This window comes from Bombina bombina, chromosome 5 (assembly GCF_027579735.1).
Source record: "Bombina bombina isolate aBomBom1 chromosome 5, aBomBom1.pri, whole genome shotgun sequence".
NCBI classification, from domain to species: domain Eukaryota; kingdom Metazoa; phylum Chordata; class Amphibia; order Anura; family Bombinatoridae; genus Bombina; species Bombina bombina.
Window position 1 is genome coordinate 678,768,595 of NC_069503.1, and position 18,510 is coordinate 678,787,104.

General features: G+C 36.2%; 1 protein-coding gene across 1 annotated transcript in view; it reads left to right on the forward strand.

Annotated features, from left to right (window-relative positions):
* The window catches only part of LOC128659464 (cytochrome c oxidase subunit 4 isoform 1, mitochondrial), a 47,095-nt gene that overhangs the window by 8,822 nt on the left and 19,763 nt on the right, over nt 1–18,510 (forward strand). Inside the window, exons 2-4 of the mRNA XM_053713085.1 lie at nt 11,697–11,793; nt 12,262–12,432; nt 13,392–13,526. Coding sequence (XP_053569060.1) covers nt 11,697–11,793; nt 12,262–12,432; nt 13,392–13,526 — 403 coding nt within the window. The remainder of the gene's footprint in view (nt 1–11,696; nt 11,794–12,261; nt 12,433–13,391; nt 13,527–18,510) is intronic.

An 18,510-nucleotide genomic window follows, 5' to 3' on the forward strand; every position in this document is an offset into this window, starting at 1 on the left:
AGAACCAATAATGCATGTTTCATATACTTGCACCAAAGCAATAATAATGGAAATAACGATTATTAATAAAAAAACTGCTTTTTAACAAACGATTACTAAAGATCAAACAAGAACACGCAAAATTGAAATTTCCCATTCCACTGTTATATTAAATTGCATCATCAAAACAAATGACTAAACCTCTAATTTACCAACCCTAGAATTGAACCAACAATAAAATATGAATTCTTGCACTAAAGGACTAAATAGAACATAATAAATATTCAAATTGGCATATACCAAAAACCTTATACTGACTCACAAACCCTGTAAGGACAGATTCTCTGACGTACAAAAAGTTATTTATGTTTTTATTATAACAATACATTCGTATTTGTGTTTACTACTGGAACAAGTTTTCATAACGTTTTATGCATTTACTTGGTCATCTGATACAAATAAGTGAAAATTCCCCCATCACCGTGATAAACTGAACCATTAATAGGTCACATGCTAAGGAATGACCAATCAAAAGCACCGACACAACAACCAATAGGATCACCAGATTGTAAAGATACAACTACCTAGGGGATCCAATAGAATCAAATCACAGAATACAAAAACCCACTGTTTACAACTGCAAGGATATGCTTGATAAAGGCTGTATTAATCAGCTGAAACGCGTTGCCTACTCCTTGCTACACTGAACATTTTCATAGTCCACTTTCGAAGTGGACCGCCAAGACTACATCAAACCACGGACCAACAAATACGCTTGAAAGATATTCTGAAGCGTTCAAGAACAACCTTCAAAGCACCTAGTCCTCCTTTCAAAGGACCGCCAAGAACAACTGAAATACCTTACCTAATAATTGGGCCTAAAGAAACCTGTGGACACCTGCAGATCGGATACTCTGAAACAAATAGAGTACGGATCTAAACAGAACACATTCGCAACAATTCAAGAGGTTTTGAAAACCTGAACCAGGCAAAAAGCCCAGCCATCTGACAAAAGGATTAACGGTTAAAGCACACTACCACAATACCCCAGCATCTACTTCTTCAAGTGTGTGTAATCGCAGAGACAAACCAACTCGACATACTGAAACCACTACAACACCGGCAGCGGCTATCCCGGCTTCCGATCCACATTCATCACAGTAAAGATTGAATTGGGTACAAAAAGAAACTAGACCAGAAACAAAGTATCCCAAAAGAAACAACGGGTAAGATTTATTATACCTACACCAACTAAGGAAGTTAATGTGAAGGACAGATAACCAAAACTACTTAACAGTGACTTATAATCGCAATATATATAGCAATTAGATAAAAACGTGTTGCAGCACGCCCGCACATACTATCCCCACGGAGGACTTAACAACAGCGCTTTTAACAAAAAGCAATTAACAATTACTCTAACGATCACGGCAGAAAGACTTTATCTTTCATAACTTATACGATTTTTACTGTATCACTTTATTTTTGTTTCACTTTTATTATTTGTTACTATTGTTGATACCATTGACGCTATTTTAATTATATTGTTGATACCATTGACGCTATTTTAATTATGTATGTTCAGCTTTAAACAAACGAATATGGTAAATATGGTAATTAAGAATTAATATTGCGAATATTCTTTGTGGATACCATACTTCTTCACAAGTCCACTATATCAAATCCATAAAAAATATCTGCAATTAAACCAAAATTCAAAAATTCAAATATACAGATATGTTTGTATAACACACTAAGTAACAGGGATTGGAAAACATATTATATCATTTTATTCACACTGTATGGTTGGCCAACCAGTTAGATTTGTTTTAAGAATCAATTTCTATTGTTTTAAATTTTATTGTATGTATTTATAATTCTAAAAATAAATAGATCTCATTGAATCCAACTACATAGTAAGACTATCTTTCCTTATTGGGTAATTAAGCACAAGCGCTTAAGAGTCTCATCCAATCCAGATTCTACATAAAGATGGCCTAGGTTTTAAGAAGATTGCCAAGACCCTGAAACTGAGCTGCAGCACGGTGGGCAAGACCATACAGCGTTTTCACAGGACAGATTCCACTGAGAATATTCCTCGCCATGGTCAACCAAAGAAGTTGAGTGCACGTGCTCAGAATCATATCCAGAGGTTGTCTTTGGGAAAAAGACGTATGAGTGCTGCCAGCATTGTTGCAGAGGTTGAAGGGGTGGGGATCAGCCTGTCAGTGCTCAGACCATACGCCGCACACTGCATCAAATTGGTCTGCATGGCTGTCGTCCCAGAAGGAAGCCTCTTCTAAAGATGATGCACAAGAAAGCCCGCAAACAGTTTGCTAAAGACAAGCAGACTAAGGACATGGATTACCGGATTCATGTCCTGTGGTCTGATGAGATCAAGATAAACTTATTTGGTTCAGATGGTGTCAAGCGTGTGTGCTGGCAACCAGGTGAGGAGTACAAAGACAAGTGTGTCTTGCCTAAAGTCAAGCATGGTGGGGGAGTGTCATGGTCTAAGCCTGCATGAGTGCTGCCGGCACTGGGGAGATACAGTTCATTGAGGGAGCCATGAATGCCAACATGTACTGTGACATACTGAAGCAGAGCATGATCCCCTCCCTTCGGAGACTGGGCCGCACAAAACCTAAATATGCGACTGCCTCAAAAGAAAATAGAAATGAATAACAAGGCATCCTTGCCAGCTTTTAAATAACAAGACAAGACGAAATGAACAATTAATCCTTACGCATCAATTGTGCCAAAATGCATTTCCTGCTATTTCAAATCAAAATCAGTTGAAATATTTATTGAACATTTATTATGAACTGTTATATTAAATATATGAACTGTTTTTTTATATATATTTTTAACATGTAAATGGACAAATGACAAGAAAAAACACAGGGACTTTATGAGAATGATGTTCTTTATATATATGCTCTATATGGAGCAAAGAACAAATTACATATGTAAATGAAAAGCACAGATTTGGTTCAGACTAAACCTATGTCATTCCCACTCCTAAGCAAATTGGTTGGTGCAGGAGCACAATCTGTTTTAGCTTATATAGGTACCACCTAGATCACCAACTTTAAAACCTGCTGTAAAAATTAAAGTATTGTAATTATTCTAATAGGCTGCCTTGATGTAACCCAGGGTAAATATAATACCAATATACCTCACAGCATTGAATCAGACAATTTGAGTGTGGCTTAGGCCCTGATGTTCGAAAGTTCTACAAGACGGCAAAATATTCAAAAGGGATCCATCGCAATGTTGAGAAAGCCGGAAAAGTATTCCAAGTGGCTGACATCAGTGTTTAAAGGCATCGCTGAGAGGCATTTTACTATACATCGCAATGGGTGGCAATGCAGACTATATATATATAGCAAGCAGCATCGCCATCTACATTGACAATGTAAAGTAAAGGATCCCTTTTATATATATCACTCAACCAAGTAAACGTACAGTAGCCTACAAGAATTATCACTAATCTGCCATAAGCCACCATTGCTCTTAACACCCTACACTATTAACCCCTAAACCACAATAACCCCTACACTATTTAACCTCTAAACCGCCATTACCCCCACCACAATAACCCCTACAGTACTTAACCCCTAAACTACCATTGCCCCCACCGCAATAACCCCTACACTACTTAACCCCTAAACCGCCATTACCCCCTTCACTACTTAAAGGGACAGTCTACTCCAGAATTTTTATTGCTTATAAAGATAGATAATCCCTTTATTACCCATTCCCCAGTTTTGCAAAACCAACACTGTCATAGTAATATACATTTTACCTCTGTGATTACCTTGTATTTAAGCCTCTACCAACTTCCCCCTTATTTCAGTTCTTTTGACAGACTTGCATTTTAGCTAATCAGTGCTGACTCCTAGGTAACTCCACGGGAATTAGCACTATGTTATCTATATGGCACACATTAACTATCATTGTCTAGCTGTAAAAAACTGTGAAAATCCACTGAGATTAGAGGCGGTCTTCAAGGGTTTAGAAATGAGCATATGAGCCTACCTAGGTTTAGCTTTCAATAAAGGATACCAAGAGAACAAAGCAAATTTGATTATAAAAGTGTATTTGTTTAAAATTGCATGCCCTATCTCAATCATGAAAGTTAAATTTTTACTTTAAACCCTAAACCGCCATTGCCCCCACCACAATAACCCCTACACTACTTAAACCCTAAACTGCCATTACCCCACCGCAATAACCCCTACACTACTTAAACCCCCCCTATTCTAAGACTCCTTAAGTTATAAAAAAATAAAAAAACACTACCAGTAAAAAAAACAACCTAACCTGTAATTTAGGGGGTCTTAGGTTAGAGGTCTTAAGGGAGGTTAGTTGTTAGGGGTTTAAATAGTGTAAGGGTTATTGCGGTGGTGGTTTGGGGGTTTATTGCTGTGGGGTTGTGGTGGTTTAGGGGTTAATAGTGATGGGGTTATAGCAGGTTTAATAGGGTAGATTGCGATGGGGATGTGGCAAATTATGGGTTAATACCGTGGTTAGGTTGAACTGGCGGTGAGGGCAGCTATATTTTTACTAGGAATTTTTTTTTTGCCTTTATAATCAAGGTAGTTCACAGACATGATGTAGATATAGGCGTTCTGTAGGAGTTTGCTGGGTGTTCCACTGGAGCAACCTGCATTTTAATGGGGTAACTTTGCCAGTAGTGCAATATATTCCAAGCCCTGCCCTGCAGGTTACGTACAGGTTTTCATCCATACTTTTGAGTGTTGATATTTTTCAGCGTGAGGCATGTAGTGTAGGTATAGTAAAATTACAGACACTCTATGGCAGTAGAATTTTCAACTATGTTTAACATTGCTTTAAATTTTGTTGCAAACACTGCTGCCAGTAACTCATCTGGAGTTACTATTTAACAAAGGATACCAAGAGAACTAATCAACATTGATAAAAGAGGTAAGATGGAATGTTGTTTAAAATCTCATGTTCTATCTGAATCATGAACGTTTAGTTTTTACTTTACTGTCCCTTTAATTGTGTGACTTAACTTCTTAAAGTGAGAAACAGTGTGGAAAGATATCTTAATAAATTAAAGGTAAATATTGTACCTTACCCAGATATAGTATCAGATTAATAGGTACACATTGAGATTGTAAAAAGTTATCTCCTTTCCTTGTAATTTTATTTTAGAAATTGTGGACTTTCCAATTTCTGTTAAAAGTCGAAGTGCAGAATACAGACTTCCTGCACAGTCATTGGCTGCACACTCTAGTAACCTACTTCTAACTGTCCTTAATTTGCCTCAGTTGAGAAGGAAACCTAGGTTGCAACATGGCAACACCAACTTTACACTTATTTTTTACTAATATAGATTTTAAAAAAAATACATTTGCATACTATTCTCAGGCTAATCTTTGCTGTAAACTTTAATTTTCTATGGCAGCAGTGTTTGTAACTATGTATAACATTGCTATAAACATTGTTGCAAACACTGCTGCCAGATGGCTAAAGGATAGCAAAGGATACCAAGACAACTAAGCAAACTTGATAATAGAAATAATGCCAAATTTATAAATGTTAAAGGGACACGGACTTCATGGACTGAAAACAGAAGTATGGACACATTTATACATGTTAAAGGGATATGGACTTCAGAAATGTAACTTCATGATTCAGATAGATCATACAATTTAAAATTTACATCTGTTATCAAATTTCCTTTTTTTCATTTGGTATCCTTTAGAGTAACTTAGCTCCCTTTCGCAAGAGTATAAAGAGGTTTATTTAATAACACCAGTAAATTAGATTTTTTTAAAACTGTAAGCTCTAGCTGAATCAGTAGGGATTCATTTTGGCTTCCATGCCCTTTTAAATATATAAAGTACCAATAATGAATCAATATGAAAGATGTCTGTGGCAGCCACACCCCTTTAAATCATCCCTGACGAAGTGCCTGCGGGCATGAAACGCGTAGGATTTATCTGACCTGCTGTACCACGTATGATGTGTTGCTGTTTACCCTGCAAAATAAATTGCGCAGCTTGATGATCACACAATCGTTTTTGTTTCATTAACCTTTAAATATACATACTGGTTTAAAAAGTTCAAATGAAATTTGCAACGGCTAAGGCCTGCACTATAACTCTTAATGAATGCTAGGCAATGTTTAACCAAATACAAACACATATCCCAATAATATTCTGGGGGACTTTTCACTGGAAGGGTGAGCTCACAGTTATTTGCTATATAGGAAAACACACTTCATTAATGATTAGACAAATGAAGGAAGTACAAAAATGATGAGAACAATACATGTTGACAGACAATAACATTTATGCAATAATGTTTTTATTAAATATTTTCTTGATATGTTCTCCCACTGCAGTATTATTAAGAGCACTGTGCAAGTATCTATGAATATAGCTTCTCTACCCAAAATTATTTTGTCTTCTGAAATAAATACTGATAACATGATGTATAAATGGTAATATTTAGTTCAGTAGTGGGAAACCTTTAGCATTCAAAGTGTCCAAAACTTCCCAAGCCCTGCACTTTACTTTTAACCCTTGCATTTGACCTATAGTAAAAGTACTTTAAATCCACTGCTTTGTATGTCTGTGTGTGAGTTGATCACTAGTGGGCAATCTGAGCCTCAGGGGCTATATGAGGCCATTGTAGATTTCCCTTGCAGCTACCACTTTTGTCTTGGAAACAGAGAAGAATGTCCCATTCCATAAAACACAAAACAGATGCCACCCTTTGATAGATGCCTCTTTTTTTTATAACTGAAGTAGATTAAATAAGTAAAATAGAGTGGAAAGGACTGTGTTGTCTGTTGTCAGGCAGTATTGAAGATACTTGTGTTCTGGTGGTAAGAATGCAGGACCTTAAAGGGACATGAAATCCAAAATGTTTCTTTTGTGATTCAGTTAGAGTTTACATTTTGAAGTTGAGCCTCTATTATATAATTTGCTTCATTCTCTTGGTATGCTTTGCTGAAAAGCATACCAATGTAGACTCAGGAACAGCAATGCACTCTTGGGAGTTAACTACCGATTTGTGGCTGTACATATATACCTCTTGTTAGTGGTTCAAACAATGTGTTCAGATAGCTCCCAGCAGTACATTGATGCTCCTTCAACAAAGGATACTAAGAGAATGAAGCAAATAGAAGTTAATTGTAAAGTTGTTGTTTTTTTAATTGTATGCCCTATCGGAATCATGAAAGTAAAAATTTGTGTTTCATGGCCCTTTAACACTACGTTAAACCCAAAAACTGGGTTCTCCCTATAATATTATTTTGTTTAAAGGTAATGATTAAATTGTGCATTTTGTAGTATAAATTTCACAGGCTATGCTCTAGATAGAATTTTAAGAATTTGAGAGTGTTTTCAAAGCTATTGTATGGTGATATGTACAGTATATTGCACAGAAAGAACTGTGCTTAGAGGCAAGTTAAAAAAGGCCCTGTAAAAATGGGACATTCTTTCACTGCTTTTAATAAACCAATGTGACCCCAAGAAAAGCCATTCATAGATCTATTTATAATGGCACTGATATTACTCCATATAAGGCATGTTGACTTGTTTTGTCACCAATATCGTTAATGTGCCTTATTTATTTTTACTATAAGCTATCTATACTATAATTTGTTTTGTAATGTCCGTCGCCATCGGCAGTTGCGCACTCATCTTCAAAGGAATGTTGGATGTGCGCACAGCCACCTCGTGGCGACGAGACCTGTAACATAACAGCTGAGACCTGGAGTTTCTGAAGCTTCAGGCATCAGCCGCATATGGAGCCAGAGCACGATCGGGCGGCTCAGCAGGGAAGGGGAGGCAGTAGGAGTGCCCTAATAAAAATAAAAAAATTTAAAAAAAAAGGACAGGGGGAGAGAGAGCAAAAGAGAGGGGAGAGAGAGCAAAAGAGAGGGGGAGATAGAGCAAAAGAGAAGGGGAAGAGAGCAAAAGGGAGGGAGAGAGAGAAAAAGAGGGGAGAGAGAGCAAAAGAGGGGAGAGAGCAAAAGAGAGGGGGAGAGCAAAAGAGAGGGGGGAGAGAGAGCAAAAGATAGGGGGCAGAGAGAGCAAAAGAGAGGGGGCAGAGAGAGCAAAAGATAGGGGGAGAGAGAGCAAAAGAGATAAGGGAGAGCACAAAAGAAGGGGGAGAGAGAGAGTAAAAGAGAGGGGGGATAGAGAGCAAAAGAGAGGGGAGAGAGAGCAAAAGAGAGGGGAGAGAGAGCGCAAAAGAGAGGGGGAGAGAGAGAGCAAAAGAGAGGGGAGAGAGAGAGCAAATGAGAGGGGGAGAGAGCAAAAGAGGAGGGGGAGAGAGAGAGCAAAACAGAGGGGGGAGAGAGAGGAAAAGAGAGGGGGAGAGAGAGCAAAAGAGAGGGGGAGAGGGAGAGCATACGAGAGGGGGGAGAGGGAGAGCATAAGAGAGCGGGGAGAGAGAACAAAAGAGAGGGGGGGGGAGCATAAGAGAGCGGGGAGAGAGAGCAAAAGAGAGGGGGGGAGAGAGCAAAAGAGAGGGGGGGAGAGAGCAAAAGAGAGGGGGGAGAGAGAGCAAAAGAGAGGGGGAGAGAGAGCAAAAGAGAGGGGGGAGAGAGAGCAAAAGAGAGGGGGGGGAGAGAGAGCAAAAGGGTGGTGAAGGAATCCACCTAGATGGATTCTTTCACCACCCTGCCTTTTTCGGAATCCACCTGGATGGCAGGGTGGTGAAAGAATCCACCTGGATGCAGTTCCTTTCACCACCCTGCCATTTTCGGAATCCACCTGGATGGCAGGGTGGTGAAAGATTCCAAAAATGTCAGGGTGGTTCCGTCACCACAATAGACTGCCCTTCTGAAAATGGCAGGGTGGTTCTCTTTCCACAATAGACTGCCCTCTGGGCAGACTTTCCCACTAGTATTAATATAAGCTGTTTCATGGCTGACATTTAAATAGGATAGCATAGTTAGGCTCTTACCATTTAAGTTGTTTGATTTGAATAGAAAAAAAAGTCTAAAAAACAATCAATATTATCATATAAAAATCTACTGATTATTCAAACACTTTGATGCTCTTTTTGAAAACAATGAATAACTATTTTGCTTTGTTGTTTTGTTTTAATAAGGCCTACTCTAACCCAACAACGGTTTAAATAACACGATGTGTCATGCAGATATTATTCAGTATGATGTTGCATGAGCTCCAATGTTATTTATACTTTCTATTTAAAGTCTTTAATATAACATTCAGTCTTTCATATGTCTCTTGTTCCCTAAAAATAAAGTAGGTTGCACAGCTATTTTTATTACTTTGAATTACACGTCTTTGCCTTGATAAATGTATTATTATTGATACTGTCCCTTGTATTGTACATGGGCTACATACAGATGCATATTAATTCTAATAAAGCCACATAAAGGTGAACTATGCTACATAAATACATAATGTTCCATACATTAAAGTTTAAAAGTGTATTTTAAACACAGTGCTTCATAATTCTAACATAGTAATATTTATCCATATGGATAGATTTAACAATGAGAGGTCAGACAAGGTTTACATGTTGTGAACCTGTCCTAATTTCATCCAAATTGTGGATGAATTTGCATTTGTTCTCCCTGCTCTTGTGCAACCAATTGCGTGAGAGCATGTCTTGTCAATCATTCCAGTCTAATGAGTCTGGACTCCGAGTCAATTTTTATCTGCCAACCTATGTTGGCAGAGAGGGTTTAGGAAGAGTTTAAACTGCTGCTCCTTACATATCAGTTGCAGGCTCAAATGAGCGAGCGAGCGAGCGAGCCTGCAACTGATTGGGGCAGTCACATCATGATAAATAAAGCCCATTATCTACCTATAATTTAAATTTGCTTACACTTGCCCTCCCTTGTCATTGGTCTAATACTTACCTTAACCCTATTTTTATGTCTTTAAATCCTAATCTATCTTACCCATATCTTGCATTATTTTACACTTTAATATGTACCTTACAGGCACATGTTAGTGCAATAATAATATGTTCTAATTTGTGATTTACCAAGGACAGGAACATTAGTGTAAAATTTAGGCCTGTACATTCGGCAGCTTCGTTAGCTGCCAAATGCAGAAGAAGGTGGCCACTCGCGGCCTTTGTTTTTTTTTTCGAAGACAGAGTTATTCTTGTGAAAGTGAAATACACTAAGATCTGTGCAAACCCAGATTTTAATGTGTTTCACTTTCACAAGAATAAATCCGGCTTTGAAAAGAGCCAAAGGCTGCAAGTGGTTGCCTTCTTCCACATTTGGCAGCTAACAAAGCTGCTGAATGCACATGCCTAGTAAAATTCTCTAAGAATGCTTTATGTTTTAACCACTGCAATGGGGTAAAAAACATACTTAGTCTTGATACCAAAATGTTGAAGCAAATAAAAGTGATTTAGTATAACGGTAATCCACTGTCTAGAAAATACCACCTGAATGTTTTCTGTAGCCACATCCCATTGTGAAAGAAACTTTAAGCAGCCAATCAGAAACCTAGTCCCAGGACTTGCAAGGGCAAGTGTTATTACCCTCCTCCAAGGAAGTTTACTATGACATTTTGCAAGAGTTCAGTGAAATTTTATGAGATCACAATAAAGCAAAGTATAAATTCAGTAGTGATGACACTTATTGGCAGTTTTTTTCCTACATGCAGCTGACAGTAGCTGAAGAATAACTGTTCATATAACACTCATATGAGCTAAATACATTTTGAGGTAAAATGTCATCCTTGTTTACATAGAGATGTTCATGTCATATTTTCTTTTCAGATTTTTACAGTTATGCTGCATCATTTTCAAGTGATTTAGCATATGAGTATTATGCCCCTTTAAACTTGAACACCAGGCATACTGCTAAGCCTATCCTAAGCAGGACACTACTACTGAATGGCAGTTGCCAGAGTCTGCCACTCCCGTTACACTAACATGTCCCTTTAAGGAACCTAACTCTCAAATATCTGTTCATAAACAACCAGTAATCATTAAGAGCATTAAAAACATTTTGGGAATAAGTAACAAAAAAAAAGATTAGTTTCATTCATTTCTAGTGCATTGTAAGTAACAGACTGTTAAGTAAATTTTAATGTGTCATAAAATAGTACATAGATCTGTTTTATTACTTGTGGAGACAAAGCAATAAAATAAAACCAGTATTTTGTATGACTGGTTGACACACTCAGTACCACCTGTAATATTGTCATTGTTTGTGGGGTGAAATAGTTGAATTGTCTGTATATTTATGTTCATAGAAAGATTTATTGTTTATTTCAATAAAATAAAGGTTTTCATTTAACGTTTGCTGTATTTACATCCTGTAAATGACCAATATATATATATGAGTTTCATTTTTACATTTAGATGTACTTGTTTTTAAAATAGAGACAGATAAATGAGAATTGCAAAACTATATATATTATTTGTACTTTATAGTAGTGTGCTAATGGGGTCTGCAGTGCTATAAAGGGGGCACAAAACCTAATGATAAAACAGAGAGAGAAAAACTTGGGATGTAGTTCCATAACATATCATCACACTAATAGGTCAAATCTATTTTTGTCAGAAAAGCCTATTATCATTAATTATTAAGTCATTTACAATATTCCACTGGAGTTAAATGGAGAAGTTTTCCTCTTTAATAGAATCTACTCCATATTGCTTATGTCATTACAGTGTATGGGAATGTCACTAAAATGCACATTTTTATAAAAGTTTGCCCATTTTTATAGATGTTACGCAGTGTTGCACGTGCCATTGGAGGAACAAGAACAGTTGCCTGGAGGAGTCTCTCTACCTCTAGTTCTCTGTCAGCCCATAAGGGATACGGTGAGTAATTAAGTCACATGTCACTGCCTTCCCTATTACACACATGTAGCTAAGAGCTCATTGTAAAAAAAATTCTCAGGTATCTATATCCATTTTTTTTGTTTTTACAACCTATTTGTTTTACTGCCCATTAAAAGAAATATAATCTCAAGAATTCACATAAAAGATATTCATTTGAACTTTGACCATAACTTCAACTGCGAAATGCTGTGTTTACAAACCCATTATAGAATGAGACAGTAAAGATGAAGCTTTGATTACAATAATCTGACTGCTGCAGTGGGAAAAAAAACATGAAGAGAGAGATTTTGATGATAGCTTCACAAAAGTGTGATACTATTTTTTTTATTTGGTGTTCCTTCTAGCAAAGATATCTTAGTTCTTTTTATTTTTATAAAGCATACCTTTCTATACTTTTAACACTGGATGCTGTGATCTAATATGGTAATTTGTGCTATTTCTCTTTAGATGTTCCTAGTACCACCGTTATGGATTTTACAAAACCCCAATATTGTGACCGCCGTGAGTACCCCCTGCCGGATGTACCATTTGTTTCTAACTTAACCCCAGAGCAAAAGGCCCTGAGACAGAAGGAAACTGGACCTTGGAACCAGCTAACCAAAGAGGAGAAACTTGCATGTATGTCATATATATTTTTCACGTGTACTATACACAATGAGGACTTTGCTCATTACTTTAACCCTTTAAGGACACAGCTTTCAGTTTGCTCAATTGTTTTATGACGGAAAAATTCTGTCATATGTCCTTAAGAGGTTAATGCAGTATGTTTTGTAGAGAAGATTTCTTTTATTGTTATTGTTGTCTACCAGCAGATATCTGTTTACCAGAAAATATATAGATTGTTTTATCATTTCCTTGTTTCCCTGCAACCAATAATGAAAATATGTCCTCAAGCTAAAAACAAATCTATAAATGTATTTTGTGTAAGTTTAGTCTGCACACAGAAAACAGGTGTTATGCATGAGTAGTTATAACATTTACTGTACAATACGCACACAAGTAGACAAACCTCACAAACAAGTAAACCTGCCTCACTATTGTCTGAGCTCCCCTGCTTTAAGGTGTTGTTTCAAGGCCGAAATTACAAACCAAATTTATCCATGAAATTATTAGTGAAAAAAATCAGAAGTAGATTAACTGGCAAGTACTAGTAATGATTAAATGGCCATAACAGTCCAAACATTTGCAGGGGGTAAACACACAGTAGTGCAGGGTCGATAGTCTTAAAATTACATACTCAAACAAAATAGAGCATATCATTTTTTTACTTTTATGGCCCTTAAAATAAGTAGTGGCCAAAGTGGGAAATACAACTGCAGATAATTAAAGATTCCAAAACCATAGTCAGAAAATCAACTACATAGATTTGAAGCTCAAATCTAACATTTGTTATACATAATACAGTTTATTGTGGGGGGGGGGGGGGAAACAAACATACCATAGTTTAATATCTGGTAATAAAAAAGCTGCAAATATATAATTTTGCAAGGGATTTAATAACTACTTGGTAAACATCATAGAGAGTTAGACTTTTCCTTAGTTACATGACTTGTGAGACCTGTTGTTCCCTTTTTCAGTGTATCGTCTCAGCTTCTATCAGTCCTACAGTGAGATGACAAAGGGATCTGGTAACGAGTGGAAAACCATTGTCGGAGCTGTGCTCTATTTCTTGGCTTTTGGAGGAGTAATGCTTTGGTGGCACCGTATATATGGTTAGTTTTACACTTTATTTCATTCTAGTTATAAATAATTACACGATAAGGAGAAGACATTCTAAAACGATTTATTGACTCTAATATATATAGGCTAGAGGAGAGAAGTTAGAGAGGTTACATAACAGAAATATCCCAGTATATTTAATGGTTTAATACAGCTTTTTCACAAAAACAACAATGATAGTCCTCATGTTCTGAAATTGAGTAGTATTGAGGAGTAATTTGTGGAAGCACTTCTTCTTTACAGAAAGGTTGGTTGATTCATGGAACGTCAAACTGTAGAGGTGATAAGTATGAAGACAGTAAGGAATTCAAGAATGTCTGGAATATGCATGATCGTCCTCAGAATTAATTCAATTTACATTTTATAAAGAAATATGGGCAGACTTGACAGCAGCTCTGTTCTTATATACTGACAAAATCTGTTTCTGTTTTTAGTTTATTTTTTTCTGATTTTGTAAAAAATAACATAAACAACAACATTACAAATACTCATTATAGTATCTACAGTGTGGGCTAGATTTATCAAGCTATGGCGAACAGGGCGTACATATGCGCCCCTGTCCGTTGCAGCTCACCTCTGGTGGCTGGCGGAATTCAGCATTGCACAAGAACGCTATTTTACGCTCTTGTAAGCAGGCAAAGCGTTTGATAAGTCAACCCCTATAAGACCCCCGTGTGTGCGCTAATTAGGTATGCTCCCTATCAAATGGTTATTCCCCTTAAAAATATCCTATGTGAAGGTTTAATAGGACAAACAATAAGAAAAGAGAGTGCTTACGCAGCTAAAACCTAAAATAAATATTAATTTGAAACATATTCAAACATCATATAAAGAATATTTATTGTATTAAAAATAAATATTCAGAGTGAAAGTAAAAAACTTAAGTAAATCAAACATTTAAAACAGTCAGATGTAATACCTAAAGTTGTCAATAACAGTAGAATTGTACCACCTATACAGTTTAAAATGAAAAACAAAAAGGTGTAGAGGTCTTCTACAAAAAAACTACTCTAAAATAACATACAGTTCCTTTGCTTAGTTACAATAAAAAGATATTGTGTATGGGGAAATTTCTTCAGAGTACTCATAATTAAACAATTGATTTGGATTTAAAGTTTCACGATTCAGATAAAGTACGCATTTTAAAAAAAAACTTTTAATATACCTCCATTATGTTTTTATATGCACACTTTCTGAAGCTCCAGCTACTACTGAGCATGTGCAAAAGTGTGCAGTACAAATGTATATGCCTTTTGTGATTGGCTGGTGGCTGTTACATGATACAGATGGAGGTAAAATGGGATTAGCTTTGAAATTTGCAAGAAAATATTCTACTGCTCGTTTCAAATTCAAAGTAAGTGCTATTGCATTGTCTTTTTATTGTGTCTGCTCTGTATCAATTATTCAATTCTACTGTAGTTAGTGAGTCCTTTAATTTAGTATTGATGTCCTTTTCTAGAATACAAAACACAATTCACATTGGATTATCATTGAAGGCAGATAGACAATTTCAAGATATAAAGAGTAGAAAGTAAACTAAATAGAAAATAAAATCCTTGAATCATAATGTGCATATTTTTTATAATTAAGTAAACTTTGATAAGATAACTCAACCGTTCATTTTTTGGTAGCTGATAATACACCATTATCCAGTGTAACTAACAAATACTCAAACAGTTTTAGATAAGGAGGACGAGGGGAAAAAAGTTACAAGCCCCAAATGAATTCTCAGAACATGTTTTTATAGAACAATAAATTGTTTCACTTTACTTGGCAGCTACATCAAAATCCATTTTAACAAAGATGTTAAGAGCTAGAAAACCATGTGCTAACAATATAAAGATCATATAATGTGCTCACACTACTGGCCTATTTCCCTGTCATTTAGAGCAATAGGATATAAGGAACATTCTCAGTAATATTTTAGCATATTCTATACAGGCTTATTAGCTCTCAGCAAATAATTAATAAACTGACAATGCTTATCTACTTATACCCACATTCTGAAAGGGACATTAAACACTGTAAAAAAAAAAGGTTTATATGTATATATTAAAATACTTTGCAATATACTATTTTTTTTAAAAATATGTAACCTAATATAACTGGAAAAGTACATCAACATATTATTTTCATTCTAAACTTTGCTTTGAATAAACAGTTCTATCTAGCATTTATTTTATGCGTGCAACGTATTCCTAGGAGCAAATTAAACATGGACTGATAAGGACATAAAACAAAAAATAATTATTTTTTTCCAGCAGCAATCATTCATTTATGTATTTCATTTTGAAATGTATTTTGTTCAGTTTGGTGGTGCAAGACATAGATGCCTCATATCCTTCTAAATAATAACTTTTCCATTGTGGCAAAAAGTATTCAGTCACAGACACCTTTGGGTTCCAGAGTTAAATAGATAGAAATATATAAGATGCAATTATTTGCTGACATGATTAACTGTTTATACAGTTTTGGAACAGTTTGCCTGACTTTTTTTTTTTTAAAACTTTCTAAAAACTTTACCTTACCTTGACCATGAGCATCTTGTAGGTTAAATCAGTCTAGGAACTCAAGAGTTCTGAATCAGAGGGGCAGAGCAGTGTTATTGAACCTGGCAGTTCCTACCAGACATGTGCGGTTCGATTCGTTCCGAATCGAAATTCGGACGAATTTGTTAAATTTGGAGATTTGGATCGATTCGAATTTCCGAATTACGTCAGTACCGAATCTACCGAATAAATCCGAATTAGTTCGGATTTATTCGTTACATTCGGATGGCCATGGATTACACTAGTATTGTACAGTATATTAGGTTATATCACTCTGCTATGGGTTACACCTAATAAACAGTACATAATACTAGTCTAAAACACAGCATATCCCACCTAACACATACCGAAATTCCGAATTTCTAAATCGAACCGAACCGAATCCAGCCGAATTTATTTGAATCCGAATGAATCCGAAATGAATCCGAAACAAATTCATTCAAATTTTTCCGAATTCGAATCGATCCGAACCGAAATTCAAAAACATCCAAATCGATCTGAACCGAACCAAAACAAATTTTTCCGCCGTGCACAAGTCTAGTTCCTACACCACTTGTATTAACTGATCCATGACTTTTTCACGTTAAAATAATCTACAGTCCATCTCTACTCTGAAGTTGTACAAATGTATTTCTTATTTTTAACCCAAATCCCACACTTATTCTCTACTTTTACCTCATCAGATATGCCAGAAGTGACCAAACTCACTACATCACTATTGTGAGAGGGGTGAGGGGCCTGTGCTCATCTAATCCTCTTGCCCTATAACCTGTAGAAAGTGGAATTAAGCAGGTGGCAGTAGGTGCAGGAAGACAATGGCCAAAACCAACATTATCAGTCATCTATGTTATGTAGTTTAATTCACTGCTGAAGGAGGAAGAAGGCAGACACTTGCGGCATTCAGATATTTTAGGAGCCGGTTTTCTACATATGAAAGTGCAACACACTAAGATCTCGATTTGCACATATATTAGTGTGTTGTACTGTCACACAAAGAAATCTGGCCCCCAAAAAGAGTTGAATGCTACAAGTGTCTGCCTTCTTCAACATTCATTAGAGAATTAAACTTCCAAATGCAGATACCTATTATTTAGGCTTTTTGGCCATCTTTATTTCCTTCATCTGTTGAGACTCAAACCATAAAGTCTAGAACAACTCCTGTTTGTGTCTGCTTCCTAAGGCCTAGTTTCCATTGCTGTTATAATCTGTGAAAACTGGTGGTAACATAAAACATTGCCGTAGACTTTGATGGAGATACTTGTTTTCACCAACAGCTGTTTACAACAGCAATGGACACAAGGCCTAAAACTCTTCCTTCATTATACTTATAGTCCTTTTGGGTCTGCAAATGTCTAAAGGCAAACAATACCCATAGCTCTGCCCTTTGACCCTATTCCCCTATGTACTAAGTACATAATATATGGTGCCTCTGTTATTACCACAAAAAATATATTAGGATCAAGTTCAAGCTTAAAGGGTCATGAAACCCCCCAAAAAAATTATTTAATGATTCAGATACAGAATACAATTTTAAACAACTTTTTAATTTACTTCTATTATCTAATTTGCTTCATTATCTTGGTATCATTTGTTGAATGAGCAGCAATGCACTACTTGTTTCTAACTGAACACATGAGTGAGCCAATGAAAATCGGTATATATATGCAGCCACCAATCAGCAGCTAGAACCTAGGTTCTTTACTGCTCCTGAGCTTACCTAGATAAACCTTTCAGCAAAGGATAACAAGAAAAGAAAGCAAATTAAATAATAGAAGTAAATTGGAAAGTTGTTTAAAATTGTATTCTCTATCTGTATCATGAAAGAAAATTTTTGGGTTACATGTCCCTTTAATACCTTCTTTCACATTTTTAAAAGGCAATGAAACCCAAATTGTATCTTCTGTTATTGAGACAGAGCAAACTTTCTACTTCTATTATTAATTTGTTTTCGTTCTCTTGGTATCATTTGTTGGAAGCAAGGACGTATGCTTAGGAGCCTGCCCATTTCTGGATCAGTATATGGCAGCAGTTTTACAAGAATGTTATCTATTTGCAAGTGCACAAGAGCGTAGGACTCCAGATGCCTGGAGCCCTCCCTACATGTTAGTAAATAGTGTTTGGATTTCATATCCCTTTAACATTGAAAATATTTCTCACCATGGATTTTTGCACTATAATGCTGTTTTGCAGTTACATTTGAATCATCTCTCACACAAACTTTTGCCACCTTACCACATGGATTCTTATTAATCCCCTTATGTTACAGTTTGACAAATGTAATATCCTATTTGGCCTACTACTCACATGACTTCATTACTCCAATTTATTTTTGAATGCTATGATTAGACCCATTGTACACCCCTATACAAATAAAATATTTCCTAACCTTGCATTTGCCATGAAGCTTTTCATTGAGGAGGGATTTTTT